Source organism: Ammospiza caudacuta, chromosome 17, assembly GCF_027887145.1.
Source record: "Ammospiza caudacuta isolate bAmmCau1 chromosome 17, bAmmCau1.pri, whole genome shotgun sequence".
NCBI lineage: Eukaryota > Metazoa > Chordata > Aves > Passeriformes > Passerellidae > Ammospiza > Ammospiza caudacuta.
Window position 1 is genome coordinate 6385838 of NC_080609.1, and position 21327 is coordinate 6407164.

Below are 21327 nucleotides of genomic sequence, written 5' to 3' on the forward strand. Positions count from 1 at the left end.
TGAGGCTGGAAATGAGGAAATGGGCTGGGAGAGAGAGCAGGGCTGGGGCCATACCCTGTGCTCTGAAAACTGCTGAAGTAGTTCTCAGCTACTCCAAACTGCTGGCCTTCTTTGCCTTTGTCACCACAAGGCTTTGGACATGTTCCTGAGCACCAAGGGAGCGTTGGGCTGCAAAAATCTTGGGCCATATGGCAGTAAGAGAGGTTGTGTCTGTGCTGTTCAGGTGCCCTGAGCCTGGAGAGCTCCTTGTGTGTCAGTGCTGTGGCTGGCACAGCCTGGGTGTGCCCCCAGCATCCCCTGGCTGTGCCAATGGAGTCACCTTTGATCTTTTATTTGCAGTAGCTTTCCCCCCCTCAGTGGAGCAGTTGCCATGCAGTCTCCAATTTACATGAATGTTAAACAGAATGACACAAAAATGGTGTTGCTGTAACAAAACCTATTAATAGCTTTGCAGAGAGGCACTGACGCATCTGAATTAAAGCTGGGGAGAATAATCATCTTTGCAGACTAAGTTTTCCCAAGATGAGCAGTGACTTTAAGTACTCCAAGATGCTTTCAAAGGGCAGTGATTTTCCAAATAGTTTCTTGAAATCAGGCTTGCTTGAGACATCCCAGCTTGGGCTGACACAAGCTGAGGCAAATGTCTCGAGTCACTGTTGGAAATTTCAGCTGAATGGCTGTGCTCAGAGCACTGCTGAGCAGTATCACAGGATACCTTCTGTTTTCCTTGATAAACATTTGGTTAATTTAACAACTGTTACTTCCAAACACAAAACGTTTTCAGCACATTGCTGGAACAGAGCTCTGGCAGTGAGAGGAGGGTATGGATGGCAGTGGTGCTGCCAGGGTGTCTGGTGGCAGTGCTGCACCCCAGGGATTTCCATGTGTTTGACTGCTGGCCTGGCTGCTCAGGCATCTCCCTCCCTGCCCCTGTGCCAAACTGGGCTGCAGTTTATTGGTTTAGCACCTGGCAGCATGGCCCTGGCACAGCAGGATGTGGTGAGTGGTACCTTCAGACCCTGCTGCTCCAAGTGCCCCAGGCAAGAGCTGGTGTTGCCTGACTTGCCATGCTCAGCCTGGATCTGAGATGCAGCTGGTGACAAGGGGAGCTGAGGATCTTCATTTTAGGGCATTCAGATTGCACCAGCTAAAAATTGCCTACCACAGATATTATAAAAGTTATGCCATCTTCTTTCAGGTCTGAGTGTGATTCCCCCAAGTTAAGAGTATTAAGATCAGTTTGTTGTTGATACCATGCTGGAAAGAGGCTTGCAGATGCTCCATGACAAAAATGTAATTGCCAAGAATGTTGCTTTAGTTCAATATGTAACCAGAGCAAGCTCATACTCTCTGCTGGTCACCTTGGTAGAGCTTTGGAGCCTGTGCTTCCTTTTTTTGCAAATGTACAATCCCCATATTAACCCATAATCCCCTTAATGGAATATGTACATATTTGGAATACATGCTTACCAGAACTGTCTCTGTCATAGGAAGTTTGCCTAAACTCTTTAAAACTTTAAAACAATTATTTCGGAAAGGGAAGCAGAGTGTGTTATTGGTAAAGCACAGCATATTTTTGCCTTTTGTTTTCATTAAGGTGTCAATTTTATTACGCTTCCCTACACATGTGGATAAAAACCAGCAAGATCAGAAGGAAAACTGGTGCTGACTGGGACTCAGATTTCAGAGCTGCACTGCAGGATGCTGGTTTATGTGAGACAAGGCCATTTACCTTTCTGAGACAAATCTTTCCCAAAGAGTGTTCTTTGGGCTATTGAAAAGCATCATACTGGATTTTTCTTGTGGACTCCATCAGGCTTTTTGGTTATTACTGGTAGTTGACCATCTCTGTGTAGGAGTGGGGAATTTATGGCAAAAGCTTGCACAGGACATAATGGAGAGACTCAACAAAAGAGATGGAAAAAGATGTGCTCTCAATCCTCCTGTGCTTTGCCTCTGTTTCTCTAGGGTTGCCTTGTGATTTCCCTTGGGATTTTTTGGTTTGTTGTTTGTTTTAAGCCACCTCACTGATATTGGTTTTATTTTGAGTGGTCAAAAATGAGATACATAGTTCACTTCAGACAGCTCAATGTAATTGGTCTCATCTGTCAAGTGTTTTCAGTCACGCAAGGTATGGATGTATCTTCTAAAAGGAGAGCACAGAAAATATGGTCTGTACTGAGGTTTTCATTATTTCTTACAGGACACAGGTATATCAGTCAAGCTGCAGCTAAAATTGATGTGGATTTTGACTATGATGGACCTCTGATGAAGACAGAAGTTCCTGGACCACGATCTAGAGTAAGTTTCCAAAGTAGAGTAACTTGGTTTTTTTATCTTTAGCTGTGTCTCACTTGCTAGAAAACAGATTCATTTCAAACCTTAAATCTGATATGAAAAAATATAATTCCATAAGTCTTTGCCCACTTTTATCAGGAGCTTGAGAATGAAAAGCTCATTAATAAAATGCCCCTCTCTGAGAGGCAGATCTGAATCTCAACTGCCAAGTTCCCATATAATAATAATAATTCCCATAGAATAATTCAAAGCAAAAGAGCATAATTTTAATAAAACACCTGATCATGCTTGGTCACTTGTGGTCCTGCTGAAATAGAAGCTTTTCATTATGTGAAATAATGCTTTGGTTTTGAAATGAAGCAAGAGTTTGAATTTGCTGGATGTTGTTTTACTCTGGCAGAGTCAGCATTTGTGCATTGTGGTGGGTTTTGGTTTTTGTGAGGTTTTTGTGTTGTTTTTAATAAAAAGGAGCTGTCTTTCTAGAACCAATGTACCAGTATCCCTTCTGTGTGACTCTGGCTTCTCTTATTTTCTGATTTCTCTCTTGTTTTCTCAGTTCAGTTGGTCAATATAGAAGAGGCAGCTTTCCCTTTTTGGAGATTTACAGTTAAACTGTGTTTGCAGCCCGTTTAGCTCTGCATGCCACAGGTCATAGTTTTGACTGTAATATTTGCAAGATGCACCATGAAAGTTCCTGTGGCAGGTAGAGTTGCCTGGTAAGCACACAGGACTACAAAGTTTGCATAAGATTTATGGGATCATAAAAAAGAAATAAACATTCTCCATCAGTATTTGCTGATTACACACCTGACACTGTGACATTTGTTTTTGTGCAGGAATTAATGAAGAAGCTGAATGGCATTCAGGTAATTTGTCATGTTTTCTGTGTTTTGGGGAGTGCTAACACTTGGATTTCAGAACTTGTTTTAAAATCCTGGTTTGTGTGTTTGTGCCACAAAGAAAGGTGAAACACTGACTCCAGGTTTCCACACTGAGTACATTTTGTGTGGTTTATATATGCATTTGAATGAAATCTTTTGTAGTATATTGTGAATACTGCAGAATCATTTTGCTAGCATCAGGGATTTTTCTTTCAACATGTATATGTTTAAACTATGTGTGTCTAAAGAAAAACTTCAGAATTGTTAGAGTGGCCAATGAAAGTAAGGTATATTATGGCTTGAGTTTAAAAATATGTCAGCCTGAGTACATATTGCCTTCCTAAGATGAGCAATTTCTCCATGTCTGTGCTTCATTTCTGTAGAAAAAGTAAAGACTTGACCTTTTAACAGTCATTATAAAAATAGCTGTACAGTTATTCCCATGCTGTGAATACAATATGCTTTTTTATCCTAGCATTAGATATTTTTATCAGATTTGGCTGTATAACCATTAGTTGCACCTTCCTACATACTACCACTTTTGAAAGCACTCATTGTTTTTTTTCCTGAAGAATGCAGAAGCTGTGCACTTCTTTTGCAATTACGAAGAGAGCCGAGGGAATTACCTCGTAGATGTAGATGGCAATCGTATGTTGGATCTCTACTCTCAGATTTCTTCCGTCCCAATAGGTAGGAGGCACTTGTACCAAAATGTTTTGTTTTGTCCTCAACCTGTTTTGTTTTGTCATGTCATTTTCTTATTTTAGGCGCCACCAGGGAAGTTGGTTGATTAATTTTAAAAAACAGAAGTGACATAATGAACACCTTGTTGTGATCAGGGGCAGCTCACTTCTGTGTACTGTGTAGTGGTGGGTTTGAATAGTTGGAGGAACTACAAATTCTATACTTAAAGCTCTCTTAAAGTGCATAGTGGTGCCAGGAAGAGATCTAGTATTAATCTCAATTTGAATGTGCAAGTTCCACAATTCAGGTTGTCTTTGTTGGCTTGGATCTGTGACTTCGTAACTCTGTAATAGTATGTTACTGTTTTAAGCATTAATAAGCATAATGTGGACATTTTTAACATGAAATTATATGCTTTAGTTAACATTTCTATCGCAAAATAAGTAGGAAAAAAAACAAAGGAGTGAGCCATGTGGGCTGCAGCAGGATGATACAAGGCCAGCACTGAGCTGTGGTGCTGACTGAAAGCAAAGGTGGCAGCTCATTTGTCTGGGGGAGCAGGCACAGGGCCTGGCAAGTGCCTGGGAGAGTCAGCTGATTGCTTTGTGGAGCCTTGCAAGCAGAAGCAAGGCAGAAATGTGAGCCCCAGCTGCGAGGCATGCACGTTTCAGTAGGAGTTCACTTCAGTCCACTTTGTTTGCTCCTCATCCATGGCTCTTCTCAGCTGCTTAAAAATACACTCCTGCAGAAGTGCTGGGGTAATTTAAAAGGTAGATCTTGTGCTATGTATAGAAACTGTGATGACTCAAAATCATCCCTACAGGCCTCCTTTCCTGGGAAACAGCATTTGATGATGTTCAGGTTGTTACCAAACTTCAGGCATCTGAGACCTTGTGACTGCTGTGGGTGTTCACTTAGCCCAGCCTTCTTTGCAGCCAGTGTTGTTGTCCTGCAGCGCTCAGTGAAACCATTCCAGAACCCTGCAATGTCTGTACCTTGTTTCCCCCAGCACAACTTCTCACTGCTTTGTATCTTTCAGGCTGCACTGGGATAATTTGGCCTCTGCTCATGAGGAAATAGGGGTGAGATACAGGAGCACGAGGCTTGGATGCCAGTGAGCTTGGATTTTGGGTTCTAGAAAAGGAGATGCATTTACATGGCTTCCCATTCTTCACACAGAAATTGATTTTGAGAAACAAATCTCAGTCATGTAGTCAAATGCACACTCCAAAGTATGAAAGTCAGTGCATACTCCAAAAGCATGAAATTGTACAGACAGTGCACTGGGGCTTTCTGACCTTCTGGAGCTGGATGGTGCAGGCACACCTCTTTTAAGAGTTTTGTGTATAAAATATTGAAGTATTAAGGAGGGGAAATTTTCCTAATGAGCAAAAATGGGTAGGGGCTCTGCAGTTTGCTTTCTCTGGTAGGTTGAAAGTGGTGAATAGAACAAGACTCCAGTGCTGTGACTGACCTCCTAAGCCCTGTAGTTCCCCCTTCTCATGAGGCAATGCCCTCCCAAGGACAAGCTGGGTTTTATCCCAGGGAACTCATTCCTCAGTCCCAAAGGAGCTACAGTGCAGTGCTTCTTGCACCTCCTCAGATAATGGCTCTGGGAGTGCAGCAACAAGAAGTAAATGGAAATTCCATACTTACAGGCTGACCTCAGCCTAACACACAACATTAATTTATATATTTCAGTTGTACTGAGTGACAAGATTATCTGAAGCTGCCCAGGTTACTAATAATGTCCCTCTTGGTGACAGAGGTAGGGCCGGAATTGGGAGAGCAAAACAAGATCACAAGGTGCTTGTTAGTCATCTGTGCTTATCTCTCTGCAAGTAAATCCAATAAAACCTTTCATGAATCTTTCAGGACTCCCCAAGATTTAATAATGATCTGTTACACTAGAATATATTTATCAGCAGAGGTTGAGAACTAATAAGTGCCTGTGTGGAGAGATAAGAAATAAAGTATAAAAAACCTCTAGGCAAAGATGCTCTAGGCTGTCTCTTGCTGAAAAACAAAGATTGAAATAGTTTCTTACCGCACTTTTATGGGCAGTTGTAGCACAGCTGTCCTTTCATCCTGCATCTATTCTGTCTAATAGAGTTAGAAACCCCATGGAGCCAAATGCAAGAAGGATGTTATTGACATGTTTGCCGGCAAACACCCTGGAATAGCAAATGAAACAATGTGTTTTTCAGTGCTGGGAAGGTCTGTTTTGTTTGAGGAGATGCAGAGAGGTGCAGTTTGGTATTATTGACAGCAGCCTGCTGCTCAGTTCAAAGGATTCTTTGGGCTTTCTCCATCTCATTATTTGAGCAGGCTTTAGTTGTTTTTCCTTTTGCAGACAGGCACATTCATGAGCCTGGAGGACATGTACGTTCCTGTCACACTGATCCGGACACCCAGCAAGAGAGATGGAGCAGGTGCCCTTCCTTAGAGCCAGCTCTGGGAGCAGATTTGTAGCCCTGCAAAGCCCTGTGCTGCTCATGGCACTGCAAGGAGTTGGTGCCTGTGTGCCACGCCAGCCTGGAGCTCTTTGTCTTGTCCACCACAGTTATGGAGTGGTTATTGAAGCATTTACTTCTTGCTGGTGTCTGTTGCTGCCTGTGAGCCCACATGGCAGCTCAGCCCCTGTCACACAGCCCCTGTCACAGCAGCTGGGCATGCAGGGTGCTCCCCTCCTTCCCCAGGGCCCCTCTTGACACCAGTCAGGGGCTCTGTACAAATCACAGACGGGACAGGGCTGCTGGGAATGTGCCTTGAGCTGTTTGATTTTCCAGCATCAGTCTCATTACATGGTTATGACAATGGAGAGATGCCAGCAGCTCACATCACTGGCAGCAGACCAAGGATTTAATATTACAACTTACTTTATAAGTTTTTTGACCAATCACACAAAGCAAAAGCACATTGACAGTAGTTCTATCCAACCACTATAAGCACAGGTACCTTTGGTTAAACAATGCTTGGTTAATTTGGATACAATACCTGCTTGTGAGCCTTAAAACACAATGCACAGAGCTCCATTAGTAAGCTTCAACCTTCCTAATATCTTGCTAGATAAACTTTTCTGTAGCTCAGAGAGTTATTCTGGACAAGCATAAATACACGGACCATTGTTCTATTTGTCCTTGCTTTTCTGCAGTTTAAATAATTTTTTTGCTGACCAATCTCATGGCTACTGATAAGCTAAGCTAATCACAGTTCTACTGCCTCTGGGGCCTGCCTTTTGCAGCTTTCCCAAACCCCCTAATTTTGGGGATTCCCACACCTCTGAGGAGGCACAAGGATGAGGGGATGCTAGGAGAGCACCAGACCCTTGGCCTGAAGAGAATGGGAGAGAGATTCTGTGTGGGTGCAAAAGGGTAATTGAGGAGCAAATGAGAGGTTTGTGTTGTGTGTAGAGAATGACATCTCTGAATCAATGGCATCCACGTATGGGAACAACAGCAACAGTTCTTAGAGCAACGCCAGAGCTGATCCTTGATCTTCCTGAACAACAGGAGCTGTGCTTTGGAGGTTTCTAAAACACTTGATTTGCTCTCAGAGGGGCTCTCAGTGGCACCCCCAGGTGCAGTTCTCAAGGACACAGCTCTCAATGTGTCATTCCCTCTTCCCACGATAGCAGATGCCATGGAGATTTAGTTGTTTTGTGTCCCAAATAGCCAGTATTATTATCTTCATAATAATTTTAACAGATTTATCAGCATGACATGCTGCTAAAACAATATGGATATTCTTTTGTTTTCAGCTAATATATTCAAAACTGCATTTATAATTGTTTTGTTAACATAGTCTCCTAATGCTCCATTGCTCAAACAGGATAATCAGGGCTGTTGTCATTCCACTGGAATGGGGATTCAGAAGCACAAAAAGCTTTTGTAACAAAATTACCATTGTCTGACTTCTTGAGCAGTAGGGAAGATGAGGTTTCCAACTGTTTCTACAAGGAAATTTAAAAGATAATGTTAATCTCTGATGTTGGTGTTTCATACATTAGAGATCAGGCTTAAAATGAAATCTCTGGCCTACTTCAAAGATTATTTTTCTTAACAGCAGATAAATTGGTTTTGCCTGTAAGCAAGCAAGTTATCCTTTAGACTATCAATGGCTATAAATTAAGCACTGAAGCTGTCTTAATTTCTTAGTAAGGATAAACTGTTGCATCTTTTTTGCATCAAGCAAAATTTTGTCACAGTAAGGAAATGAGTGTGCCACAGCTCCCAACAGCTGTGCTGGGCTGTGCCCTGCACACAGACAGACTGCTGAGGGACAGAGAGCCCAGGGGTTTGTCCTACTTCAAAAGAAGTCCCATTATTAGCAGTTAAAAATATACAAATTACACATAAACAGTCAAGCATGAAGTTATGGTTATTCTCTAGATTATGCTTTGCATTACTTCATTGAAACCAGATAAAAAAGAACTGCTTTCTTTCTTTGTTCTTTTTAATTAGGTTACAGCCATCCCTCTCTGATAAAGCTTTTACAGCAGCCCCAGAACCTGGTAAGTGAATTAGAACATGAAGGACGTGAAGGAGTTCTCTCTCTCCTTGTTGTGGGCTTTCTCTTTTTTCCTCAGACTGATAGTGAATGCTAATGATTCCATTAATGTATGATAGGATCTGCTTGCTGTACTTCTCACTAGATGAAAAGAGCTTTGTGGTGTTTAAGAAAACACCAAAACCTCTGGGAAGTTTTACAAAAAGTAAACATTTGGGTGATGCAAGCACTTGATATATTTGTAGCTACATTTAAATCCTAATTCAAACTTACTGTCTCAAGTTAACCATTTTAATAATGTTTTCTGAAGATTTATTTGAGCCTGAAAACAAGCCCAAAACCTTGAGAGAGAATATAATATCTTGGACATGGTGCCCTACGTCTGGAATGCTGTGGGAAGTTTAAGGATTTTTTTGAAGCTGGGGATAGTGACTGATTCCCATCTCCTAAGTGCACTCCAGCAGGGCAAAGAAATGCAGATATTTGAGTTCCCTGAGCTGATTTCCTTTATGGAGTACTCATGTCTTCAGGTGAGAAATTCTGCCTTTCCCAGGACTAAAATACCTCCAGTTAAAAAAAACAAAACCAAAAAACCAACCAAAAAAAAGGAAAAAAAAAAAAAAGAAAAAAAAAAAACCAACAAGAAAGCCCCCAAAAACAACAACAACAACCAAAAAAAAAAAAAAAAAACACAAACAAAAAAAACCACCCAAAACAAAAACCCAAACAAACAAACAAAAAAACAGGACTAGAAATGCTGGAGTTATCAAAGGCAGATCATATTTTGGAAGGTCTAATATTTATGAATATTATTAACTCTTTATTAACTTTATTAACTCTTTATTAACTTAATCATCTTTATTAACTCATAAAGATGATTTCTGAGAATAATATCTTCACTGTAATGCAGCAGTAGGCAAAGCCAGATTTAAAAAATGAACAAACAAAAATCCCCAAACCAATTAAAAAATCAAAAAGCCCATTTGCTGGAGGCAGTTGCTGATTTGCCCACTGGGGAAGGACAGGTGGCACTGAAGGAGCTCCTCCAAAGTCCCACACAAGTGGCACAATTTCCAATAGTGTTAGCAAAGGGGTTGGTGTTTTCCTGGAAGAACTTTTGATTTGGTTTGTCTGTAATGCTCCACATGCCCTCTCTGCAGCCAGCTATAAACACAGAATGTGCATCTGTTTATTTGAGCCCACAGCAGCTTGATGTCAATGTGCTATTTTTCTCAGTTCTGGCTATCTCATTAACTACAAAAGAAAAATACTCTTTTCTGCTTAATGGCAAATGTTGTCAATTGACTGTGACAACCCATAATCAAATTCACAACAAATTTGGGCTCTTCTCTTTTCTACTTGATATGAACATTTACTTCTGAACTGAGATAAAAAGTCAAGTGTGATTTCTCATAGCTACTAAACAAAAGCTTTGTGTTAGCCTGTCATTAACATCCTTGCTTAGGTTTTCTTTTAAGCTTGAGTCTGTTGAAACAGTGTTTTGGAAGTAAGACATTGAAACAATTTACAAAGTCCAAGCACATGCAGTGTTCTGTCTTGTGTGATACTTGGTTTTCCCCAGGAATCCTGATGAAGTGTCCTTGCAGGTGACCCTTACACCCCTTGGAATGAATATTTGTGCTGAGGAGGACTGAAGGATGCTGATAAATGTGCAAGCTTGAGCTGCACTGAAAATATGAGTGTTTGTGGGGAGGCTGTGTGTCCCCTCTGGAGACCCATTGAGGCTTAATTTATCAAAGCTCAGCCTTTAATTTCAGCCATTACTTGTTCAACAAGAAAAACAACAAACAAAAGAAAAGGGCAAATAAAGCTGCTTGGCAGTTGGCAAATTTATTGAGCTTGTCCTTCTCTGAGAAAATTTAATTTAAAATAAAGAGTAGCATGGTATGAATCAAATAAGATTACCCACAAAGACCAAGAGCAGCAATGAATCAATTTTAATCCACTACACAATTTAAATTAATTGCATAAATGTGACATTCATCTCCATTAGTGGACTGGGGAGGCTGAGGGGCTTTTTGCAGAGCTGCTCCTTAGAAACCCCTGTGTGGGCTGCAGGCTGCTGTTCCCTGTCACCAAAATTACCTTTCCCAAAGGTGGGAATCCTGATGTGGCCAGTCCACAGCACCACTGACATTGAAAGGGACCAATGTGGTGTCTTGTTCAACCTCCTGCTCCAAGATGGGTGGCTGTGAGATGGGACCAGGGTGCTCAGGGTTTTATCTGGGACCTTGAACACCTCCAAAAGAGCAGCCTGTTTCACTGCTTCACTGCCAAACCTTTTCCCTATACCCAAATCAGTACTTCTCATGCTTTGATTCATGCCCATGGCTTCTCATCTTCCACTGGAGAGCCTGGAGCCTGGCTCCACCTTGCCAGGCTTCCAAAATGGTCTGTCTTGAAGCTCAGTAAGGATGAAAATGCTGCTGTCCTAACTGAATTCAGCTACTAAAACTGAAAGCAAGTCATAAAGATTTTAAAGCATATTTCCTGTGTATAAGGAGAATGGAGATTGAGCAGCTAAAATGGCAATATTGAAGAGGAAATGTCAGTGTGAGTTAGCATGCACCTTTCCTAAGGTGTCCTGCAAGAATAAAGTAGTGAGGATTGGACAGAAAAACATATGCTAAGGCAGGAATAGTAATCTCTAACTTAAAACCACTTGTGTCATGGTACAGATTTCTGCCTGACATTTACTATTAGAATAAAATGGAACTGCTTTGATATCAACATATTTTCCATGTGATAGTAAGACCTAACAATCCTCTTCCTTTGTCTTTTTAGAGCACTTTTATCAACAGACCTGCCCTAGGGATTTTACCTCCAGAGAACTTTACAGAAAAACTGAAGGAGTCTTTGCTATCAGTAAGTTTGAGATATCTGACTGATCACTATTATTATCACCACTGTTGTTATCATTTTGCACTATACTTGTGCTCAGTATTTCAAGAATAATTTTCTGTCTTTGCTGACAGGTGGCTCCTAAGGGCTTGTCACAGGTGATAACCATGTCTTGTGGATCCTGCTCTAATGAAAATGCCTTTAAAGCAATATTCATGTGGTACAGAGTAAGTAAAACATTCAGGTATTTTTGTAGGTTTAGATGCAGAAATGAGTACTTATTCATAATCAGAATTGTTATTGAAAAACAAAGTGAGTCTTGGAGGTTGTCTTGCTCCTGATGTTATGTTCAATCTAGTATAAAATCTTTATTAAAACCTCTTTGTCTAAGTTTTTACTTTATATTGACACAACTTTAGAAGTTATAAAGTAAAGGAAATAAATAAAGTTTTCATTGTAGTTAGCATGTGAAAGCCATAGTCAGGCTTGAATTTAGTCTTGAATACCAGCATTCCTGGTTTGTGAATGCCTTGGTTACAACTACAGGAACACTCATGTTGAGTTGTTTGGGTTTTTTTGCAGAACAAGGAGAGGGGCCATAATAATGTCACAAAAGAAGAACTGGAATCCTGCATGATTAACCAGGTAACATTAGTTCTTTAGCACACCTACAATGTACCACTGGTTTGGGCTTGGAATGGAAGATTGGGAGGAAAAGTTTGGTTTGCTACATGTGAAGTGAAATCTGGGCTTTGTACATTTAGGAAATGGTGAAATACAGAATACAGACTGCTCCCCACAAAGATCAGGGAGCCATCAGGAATGCATGGGGGTGCAGCACAGGGGAGCCCCAGCCTCTCTGAGCCCCCAGGCCACCCCCAGGCACAGCCACCCCACAATCATGTGCTCCTACTTTGTGTCCAAAGGGGGGACTGTGCTGAAGGCTCAGCCTTGCCTGAGCTCAGCTGTGCCACAGCATCCACCCCAAGGATTCACCCATGTTAGCCCAGGGTTAACGTGGTTAACCCAGGTGCCACAGCATCCACCCCAAGGATTCACCCATGTTAGCCCAGGGTTTGGGACCTGGGGCAGGGCTGGGGTCGCTAGTGTGCTTGCTGAGGGAGGGAGGCTGTAACAATCTGTGGTGCCTGATGGAAGGGGAGCTCAGGGGGCACTGGGGGGATGTTTTATCCTGGCTGACCCCTCTGTGTGCTCTGCTTGCAGCCCCCTGGCTGCCCTGACTACGCCATACTCTCCTTCATGGGCGGCTTCCACGGCAGGACCCTGGGTAAGAGTCCCTTGTTCCCCTCAGCTCACTGTGCTTGTCCTTACACACACAGCACCACTGGGGAAGCTGGAGGTTCATTTAAGGTTTGCCTTGGAAGCCCCACCAGCACTGGAAGGGTTGAGTGAAAGTAGGAATTGATTTTGTGGTTTTTAAAAAATTCTTTTCAGACAGGCTCTTATTTTCATTCTGAATGTGCAGTTTCCTGTCTGTAGTCATGAAAATCTAACTCCTGGGCTAAAATCACCACAAACATGCTGTCACTCACTTTTACTGGTTTATATCAGCTCAGTACCTGTTCTAGGCATGTTACCTGAGAGTGCTGTAACTGTGAGCTTTGCATCTTTGGAGGGGTGAAACCCACCTTGTCTGAGCAGCCTGTTCAGACTGACAGAGGTTCTCCTGCTCTTCTGGAACACAGTGCATGTGGAATCTGATGCTCAAGGTCTAGAGCAATCCATTTAAGCCTGACTAAATCCAATTACCCAGTATTTCAGAAGACAGTAAAAACACAGAGCAGTTAAGAGAATTCTACAGTCAGGCCATTTCATCTCTTGGTGGCTTTTTTCTTGTATTGGTCCTAGATGGGTATTATTTTAATTTTTCCCTCTCTGGGCTTAGGTTGCTTAGCTACAACTCACTCTAAAGCAATTCACAAACTGGACATTCCCTCACTGGACTGGCCTATTGCTCCATTTCCAAGGCTAAAGTATCCCCTGGAAGACTTTGTGAAAGAGAATCAACAGGAAGAAGCCCGTTGTTTAGAGGAGGTAAAAAATTCCCTGGCAGCTTTGTGTTGTTTTTGATTTGAAATAATGAATAGTGTTGGTAGGATTAGTGCTTTTCACTAAAAGAATGTTTTCAGGGATTGGAACAGCCTGTGATTGGAGCAGCATTCACTGTTGTTTACAGTCAGACCTTTCTCCCTGCCAGCTCACTGGGGATTCAGGGCTGCAAGAGTGACACCAAAGTGAAATTTCACCCTCAGAACTTGGTTGTGTCACAGTGAACTCACCTGCCAGCTCTTGCCAAAGGGTCATGGGCTGAGAGAGAGCACAGTGTGGGTAACTCTGGATAACCCTCTCTGCAGAGAGCACCTCTAAGAGTATTTCAGCCTTTCCAGCTTCTCCATGGCAGCTTCTGGCATAAAGCTCTGATTGTGCAGGGATGGACCTGTGAGTCCACCTGCCTCACTTCAGAGAGCACAGCACAGCACATGCCCTCCCTGGGCTGCCCCAGGGTAGCTTTGGTAGGAGAAGTGCAGTGCTGGATGCCATTATTTTACAAACAAACAAAAAGCCAAACATTTTCTTAGCAGGTCTGTGCTGGGCTTACTGCCCCCCTTTGGAAAGCATTGCTTTGCACAGACTGCAGGGGCTGTGGCAGGGATTTCAGGCACAAACAGACCATTAATTGCACTAGGAGGTTAATGAGAATTATCTGTCAGCCCCTTACAACAACAGGATTTTTTGCACTATTTGATTAATTTTAATATATCTGAAGTGGGTGACTGGAAAAAATGAATTTTTCAATTTACCTTTTCTAATGCATGAGCACAGTTTTAGTTTCTGACACAAAATCCATCCCATATCATTAGGTGCAATGACAGCAGTGGCAGCTGCAGTGGTGCTCAGCACACTGCCAGCTGAACCTGGCTAGAGCTTTCACAGCACTGCAGATAATGTGCAGCTAGTTACAGTGTGATTAGGACGTGGTTTAAACCATTCAGGAACAAGAAGGCAGTGGTAAATGCTGGAGGAACCATTTGTTAATCCTTTGTGCCACCTTTATAGCCAGGAATGTCCATGCAAAGTTGAAATTCTGATGAGATTTAATCTAGCTGGGAAGAAATGTACAAATGTTCTGGAAGGAGGATGTACATTCATAAGTGTTTGATTTGCAGGTGGAAGACCTGATTGTAAAGTACAGGAAAAAGAAGAAGATTGTGGCTGGAATCATTGTGGAACCAATACAGTCAGAGGGTGGGGACAATCATGCTTCAGATGACTTCTTCAGAAAGCTAAGAGATATTGCCAGGAAGGTAATAAAACATTTCTCTGGGCACTCAGGGGTAGCTAAAACATGCACCCACACGTTGTGGGTGTCTGCAGAGGCTTTGCCCTGCCCCAGGCTCTTGGAGGGTTTCACAGCCCTCCTTAGCATCAGTCAGGGTAGGTTTGTACCACACACCAGCAATCCCTGCTCTCTACCATTTCATTCACACCTAATGCTTTCCTCAGTCCAATAAATAATCTTCTAATTTTAAAGTGAGAGAGAAATTACTCTGATTCATTAGCAATGAATTCTGTAGGTGCATTCTTTAAATGATCATGCTTGTTGGTTGAGGAGGTTCAGTTTCTGAAGAAACAAATTGTGAAAAGTATAAATATTTAATTACATGGTTTTAATTGGAAAAAAACCCTAAAACTCAACTTGAAACAAGCCATAGTGCTGATGTTCCAATAAAACAATGAAAAGGACAGATATCTTGATATTTGGAATGTAAAGTTACTTATTTAGAAGCTATGACCCTCAGTAATACTTACTCCAAGCTTTTTTTCACCCTCAAAACACTGTGTGCTGAAGAGATGCTGCCAAAAGTACTTACCCATTGTTTTTAAATACAGAATTATTATATAGCTTGTTCTCCCTGTCACAAAGTTTGGACAAAATAGTCCTTCACATAAAAACCACACATTGCCAGCTCACCAGTAGCTCTTTCAGCAGAGTTGTCTGAAAATGCAGCTTTTCATGCCCCCCAAAAAATGACCAGCTCATGCTGCTGGTACTGCCTCTGTGCCACATAATGCCCAACTCTGGGTACAGAGACTTCATGTTTCCAACAAACAAAGCCCCTACAAATGACACTCAAGGGCTTTGAAAATGCCACTTCTGCTCCTCCCAGATGTTTTCAGGTATCCTCTAGAAATGCTCAAGACTACATAAAAACATGTACTTGATGACTGTGGGTAGAAAACAAATTTCTAGTTTTCAAGTTTCTAGAATTCACCTTCCTGAAAAAAGAGCTGAATTTTTGTGAAATCTGACACGAGTGGCATTAGTGGAGTGGTTGAGGAGGGCAGTGAAGGGAGAGGAAGGAGGGATGTAGCCTTGGCTTGTGTTGATGTGCTCACCAAGGGAGGCGTTTGTGGTTTGGGAAGGGGGCTCACTCTCCCTGCTCCTCTCGTGTGTCTCTGCAGCATGGCTGTGCTTTCCTGGTGGATGAGGTGCAGACTGGAGGTGGCTGCACAGGAAAGTTCTGGGCACACGAGCACTGGGGCCTGGATGACCCAGCTGATGTGGTGACATTCAGTAAGAAGATGATGACAGGAGGATTTTTCCACAAAGAGGAGTTCAGGCCAAATGCTGTAAGATTTTTTATGAAACTTGGACTCTGTGCTAATTGGTGACCCCCCTGAGGAGTGACTATGACATCCATGGAAGGGACAAGGTTTTCTCCAGGAGTGCAGGTTCAGCTGGATGAGGCTGCTGTTTGCTCACACAACAGTTATCATCACCTCTTCACTTTTATTCCAGTTGTTGTCAGTTACCAAGGTCATAAAGCTGATGGGGGGGAGAGGAAAACTGGGTTAAGTCTAATGGAATAAACCTTCAGTACAAAATCCAACCACAAACTGACACCTTCTCCTGTAGGGCAACTTGGGAATTTCAGAGCTTGTATGTCAGCATTAGAGATTCTGTCAGCAAAATTTCTTCTTTGCACTAATGACTTTTTAGATGTAATAAATTAAAAGTCAAATAAAGGGGAAGAGCATAAAGCTTGATGTAAAGTCTGTACAGATGATGCTGATTTCCTGTCATCTGTAGCTGTGTTCCAGTGAGACATCAGAATAGCAAGGCAGAGTGCACTAAATGAGAAGCATGAAGTGATCACCCTGTGTTTCAGCTCAGCAATGGCATCTTCCTTTACAACATAAAAAAGGGTGGTTGGTGAGATTAGTGCATGCCTTTTCATACACCATGTTTACACTGCCAGTGTGATGCCTTTTCTTAATTTATAGTGATTTGCCTGCTAACATGTTCCACAACTCTTTTCCCACTCTTTCCCCAGCCCTACCGGATTTTTAACACCTGGCTTGGAGATCCATCCAAGAACCTTATGCTTGCTGAAGTCATTAAGGTTATTAAAACAGAAGATCTTCTAAACAATGCAACCCATGCTGGGAAAGCACTGCTGACTGGGCTGCTGGATTTGCAGGTAAACATCTGGAAGGATTGTGGATAAGAAGGAGAAATTGGTGCTGCAGTAGAATCTGATCTTATCCAGTTCAAACATTTGGGCTGAGTAGCTAGAGCTGGGGTCTGGACCATTATAGGAACTTCAACACAGGCCTGAAAAACTGTGTCCCATTTGAAATTGAAGTAAACTTTCTTTTACTGACTTAAAAATGCTGGGTTTATATAGCTTAATCCGAAATAAAGGATGATCCCCAAAATATCTGAAGGTATGTACTGCAGCTAATTAAATTACTTTGCTAGAAGGTTTTGTTACTGTAAACAACTGGTATTTCCTTGTCTTAAAGTTCTTTTCAAAGGAAGGTCCTTTCATATTTTGTTCCAATTTTGCTGGGCTGTTGAAATAAGAAAATTCTATCTTTCCCTCCCTTGTTTAAGGGAAATTCCTTTAGAGCTTCTACTGTGGAGCTCTACAGACAGGCATTTAGAGATAGGCTTGCAGGTGCTCAGCTCCCAAAGGCATTTTGCATAGAATAATCCCACATACAGTCTCTGCTCTCTCCACACCTTTACACATAGCAGGCAGGAGAACAGAGAACATTGTAATCTCATACTTTGGAGGGCAGGAATACAACTAGTCCTATCCAAGAGATTGTTCTTCCAAAAGATGAGGGCTGTGACTGAGAATAAGTGATGCAGATACTCCTGGCAAGTGTCTCAGTGCAGGGTAAGAGTGAGCTGGTTTCCAGCCCCAGTGCAGATGGTTTATGCTCAGGTTTTCCTGGAGTCCACTGTAGATGTAAATAAGGTGTGTTATGCTCGTTCCAAAGAATACTTTACTTGACCCAGCTCATGGGTCAGACTCACTCTCCCTCCCTGCTTTGTGTGGGGCTCTGCAGGCTGAGCAGAGCACCATGTGAGCCGTGCTCCACTCCAGCAGAGCGAGGAGGCAGCAGGGTTTCCACCTGGCACAGCCAGCCCTGCCACCAGGTGCCCTCTGTTGCAGCACCTGCCATGTGCTTGTCTCTCCTCCCCCTGCAGGCTCGTTACCCCCATCTCATCAGCAGAGTGAGAGGAAGAGGAACATTCTGTTCATTTGACACTCCAGATGATGCAACTAGAAACAAGTTAATTACAATAGCCAGAAACAAAGGTAAGAAACTGTGTGTGTGTGGATGAGCTTCATGTGTAGCATTCACATGTGAAGGTAATGCTTCACATTTTCCTTTTCATATCCTGCATGAGTATTTCAGTATCAGAGGACAGTAGGGAAATGACAAGGGTGAATTTAGACTTTCTGGAAATGATGTCAGAGGCAGAGCAGTCTGTTGCATGGTGTGTACATTTACCAGCCTCTGCAGGTCTGAGGTTACTGGAAAAGATCTGTTTATGGGATGAGATTTTGTGACATCAGGTTCAGAGTCCTCTGCAGTGGCTTTAGGTGCCCATGGACATGGCTTACTTCTAGAAACAGGAAAGTTAGATGAAAGTCAATGTCACTCAGGAAAACACAGGGAGAAGAATGATGAGTTTTATGAATACATAATTTCTATACCTAGGAACACCTAATGATTAAATACAAGTGCCTAAAATGGGCACAGATCTACAGTGGCATCCCTCTTTTCCCACAGAACTGTTAACAGCTGCAGACAGGCACAGGTATCCAGAGGGGAACCTTGGGATCCACACCTAACACTCTCTTTAAGTATGTGGGCCCTGTGTTTGCTGCTGTTTTTGCTGTTACTCCTGTCTGTTGAAAAAAGCAGGCAGGGTGCATCTAAACTGTGGTGAAACCAAACTTTTATAGTGTAAAAGACCATTTTTTGTTCTTAGAAACTAAGCCAGCAGGGAGAGAAGGCAAGTGGTTTGTTTCATGGTAAACAGAGGTTCTGCTTTGAGGCAGGGTAAGCTCAGCTTAGTAGTATGGGTTCCCATTCAAACATTTCTAAAAATTTATTTTGGGCTAAAAAGTGCATTTAAAACACTGCAGGGAGAGGTTTGCAAGCACCAAGACATTTTAACTTCTTGTCATTAAAAACAAATTAGTTTAAAAACCAATGCAAAGAAACCTCCTGTGTCTTGTTGTGGCACCAGGACACTTGACCAGGAGAGTACTGCAGCTCTGAAACCTCAGATGCTGTGTGAGCTCTGTGCTGGATGGACTCTTTCCACTGCTGTCAGGATTAGTCCCAATACTCCAAGTGTTTTATAGAACAGCCCCAGGCACCCACAGTGTTCTTCTAAGCTGCTGTGAAGCTTGAGGCCATTGACACCACAATGTGCTGTATCATGGTGTGGCTAGCAGGATTTGGGGAGCTTCTGTTGGCCCTCCACAATGAGGATATCCCCATTCACTGACCTGAATTCTTCTGGATACTTGGCAAAGATGGAAATTAGTAGTATTGTGTTCTCATTTCAGGGGTTGTCCTGGGAGGCTGTGGAGACAGATCCATCCGTTTTCGTCCCACGCTGATCTTCAAGGACCACCATGCACACCTCTTCCTGAACATCTTCAGTGACATCTTAGCAAACTTCAAGTAAAAAGCAGTTCCCTTGCACTGAACAGCTGATTATGAAATTAGTTTGCATTAATTCATGTCTTCTCTACTTACAAGATAAGTGTAAAGTCATAAACTGAGGTTTGTGTTCTGTCTGTGATCCTGCCCAAGGCAAGCTGCTCCATGCACACGCGCCCCAGGCAGAGCATTGGCACTGGTCACCAGCAGGTCCATGCAGCTGTCCCTCACTGTGCATCCCCAGAACCTCCCTCTTCTGGCCTGGGCCATGCTGACTGCAGAGTCCTCCTACAGCCATGTCCCTGACTCTGCCCTGTCTGAGCAGGACCTGGAACGCTCTGTTTCCACGGGTGACCCTGGTAGATTTGCATCCAGAAGCAGCAAAGCGTGGCCAAACACTCAGAGCCACACTCCTGCCACACAGAGTGCCCTTCTCTAATGGCAGCTGGGATCAAATCAGTGTTCAAGGAAAGCTCTGCTTTCCACCACTGCCAAGCACAGTATTTTACAGAATAATTTCCAGCTTTATTCCCTCGAGTACAGGCATCTGCCACACCAGCTGCATCAGGGCAGCTCTGCCCAGCCTGCACTCGCTGCTTCAGGGGCACTGGTGCCCTCAGCCACACCTGCAAGTGGCACTGAAGCCCTTGTCCTTCTGTCCTCGTCACACGGGATGGGTTTTAAAACTTTTGACTTCTCTTACAAGCAGACTTGTACAGAGAAAAATCTACCCTGAGGTATGTAATCTGACAAAGCTTAGAGAACCATGCAAAGCACATTCTTCCACTTCTGCCAGCAGTCTAGAATGATTCCAGATTATTTTACCCTTTGCCCAGAACACACAATAGCCATTAATTTATCTATTATAACTTCTACACGAATACTTGAGGTATTTTGTAAAACTAAGCAGAAATGCCATTATCTGGTATCAGAGCCACTACAGTGAAGGCCTAGTCCTGCCTGCACATTTATAATGCAAAGTAATTCTATTTTTGTTCTAATAGTATATTCTAAGTCATGGATATTTCAGAGATCTTCTAGAAAGCCACAGGATCAAAAAATGTGTCAACAGTTCATTGATTTTTCTTCAGAGAATTGTTTTGGATGTCTCTTTACTGTTTGCTGAAGGCTGACTTGAACTAGATCTGGTGCCTTTCTTTTTCTTTTTCTTGGTCAGCATCTGGATTTTGTTTACTAATTTTAACTTTTTGTTGTGCACCAAAAAACAGGGACCACAATGGACTTTTACAGTTGCCCTTTCAGGACCTGACCACAATTTTTAAGTGCATAATAAGAAACAGAGAAGTTAAAAGATTTACATGTTTAATACAACTACCAAAATGTGAAAAGGTTCCTTACCTGCTTTGAGAAGTATTAATCATTGTTTTCCCATTTTAAAGTACTGGTATTGGGAAACTCAAGCACAGTCACTTCTGCCAGCTTAAACCCAGTGGGGTTTCTGTAAACCTCTGCAGAAAGCAGAATTCTGGTGCCAGCTGGGCAGAACCTGAGCAGGTTTTTGAACAGAGGTTGTAGAAATCTGGGGGAAGGACTGGTAAAAATTGGTGTTCAACAAAACTTCATTGTCATCGCTGTCCTCGTAAGCGTGTTATCAGCAAAGGAAAGTCAAACCAGGAACTGGATTTGACAGCATTTGGGGAATTAATTTGTTCAACATATCAGTGCAGTAGTTTTAGTGAATGTCTCTAGCAAGTCTTGTACTTTTACAGAAGCAAAGGTCCAGTAATTTGAAGTCTTACCACATCTTCACTTTTATTATGACTACTCTAGGTGTTTTTATAATTTTTACTGACACTCAGTAACTGTATAATTGTGTACAACATGTTGATGAAATCGTTAGAGAATACCATAGAAAGCACTGCAGCTCAAGCATATAAAGTTAATATTGTTTACAGCATACTGTAGACAGTGCCAAATAAATGTTTAAACAAATACTTAAGTACACTTCATGGTGTAACTAGTAACTGTACACGGATTCATAACAAATTACATCAATATGTGTAATCAATATTCTTAAATAAAATATTTATAGTTGAACTTCTCCAGGGCTTTTCATTTTACACCCAGTACATGC

The 21327-nt window shown here is 42.3% G+C and overlaps 1 protein-coding gene across 2 annotated transcripts in view; it reads left to right on the forward strand.

Annotated features, from left to right (window-relative positions):
- Positions 1 to 21290, forward strand: part of ABAT (4-aminobutyrate aminotransferase) — a 49553-nt gene extending 28263 nt beyond the window's left edge. For both annotated transcript variants that reach the window (XM_058816390.1, XM_058816389.1), the window contains exons 3-16: positions 2204 to 2301; positions 3135 to 3164; positions 3752 to 3869; positions 8327 to 8376; positions 11178 to 11258; positions 11369 to 11461; positions 11817 to 11879; positions 12459 to 12522; positions 13141 to 13289; positions 14423 to 14560; positions 15720 to 15887; positions 16592 to 16738; positions 17758 to 17869; positions 19136 to 21290. In XM_058816390.1, coding sequence (XP_058672373.1) covers positions 2204 to 2301; positions 3135 to 3164; positions 3752 to 3869; positions 8327 to 8376; positions 11178 to 11258; positions 11369 to 11461; positions 11817 to 11879; positions 12459 to 12522; positions 13141 to 13289; positions 14423 to 14560; positions 15720 to 15887; positions 16592 to 16738; positions 17758 to 17869; positions 19136 to 19257 — 1433 coding nt within the window. In that variant the 3' untranslated portion in view covers positions 19258 to 21290. The remainder of the gene's footprint in view (positions 1 to 2203; positions 2302 to 3134; positions 3165 to 3751; positions 3870 to 8326; positions 8377 to 11177; positions 11259 to 11368; positions 11462 to 11816; positions 11880 to 12458; positions 12523 to 13140; positions 13290 to 14422; positions 14561 to 15719; positions 15888 to 16591; positions 16739 to 17757; positions 17870 to 19135) is intronic.
- The last annotated feature ends 37 nt before the right edge of the window (positions 21291 to 21327 follow it).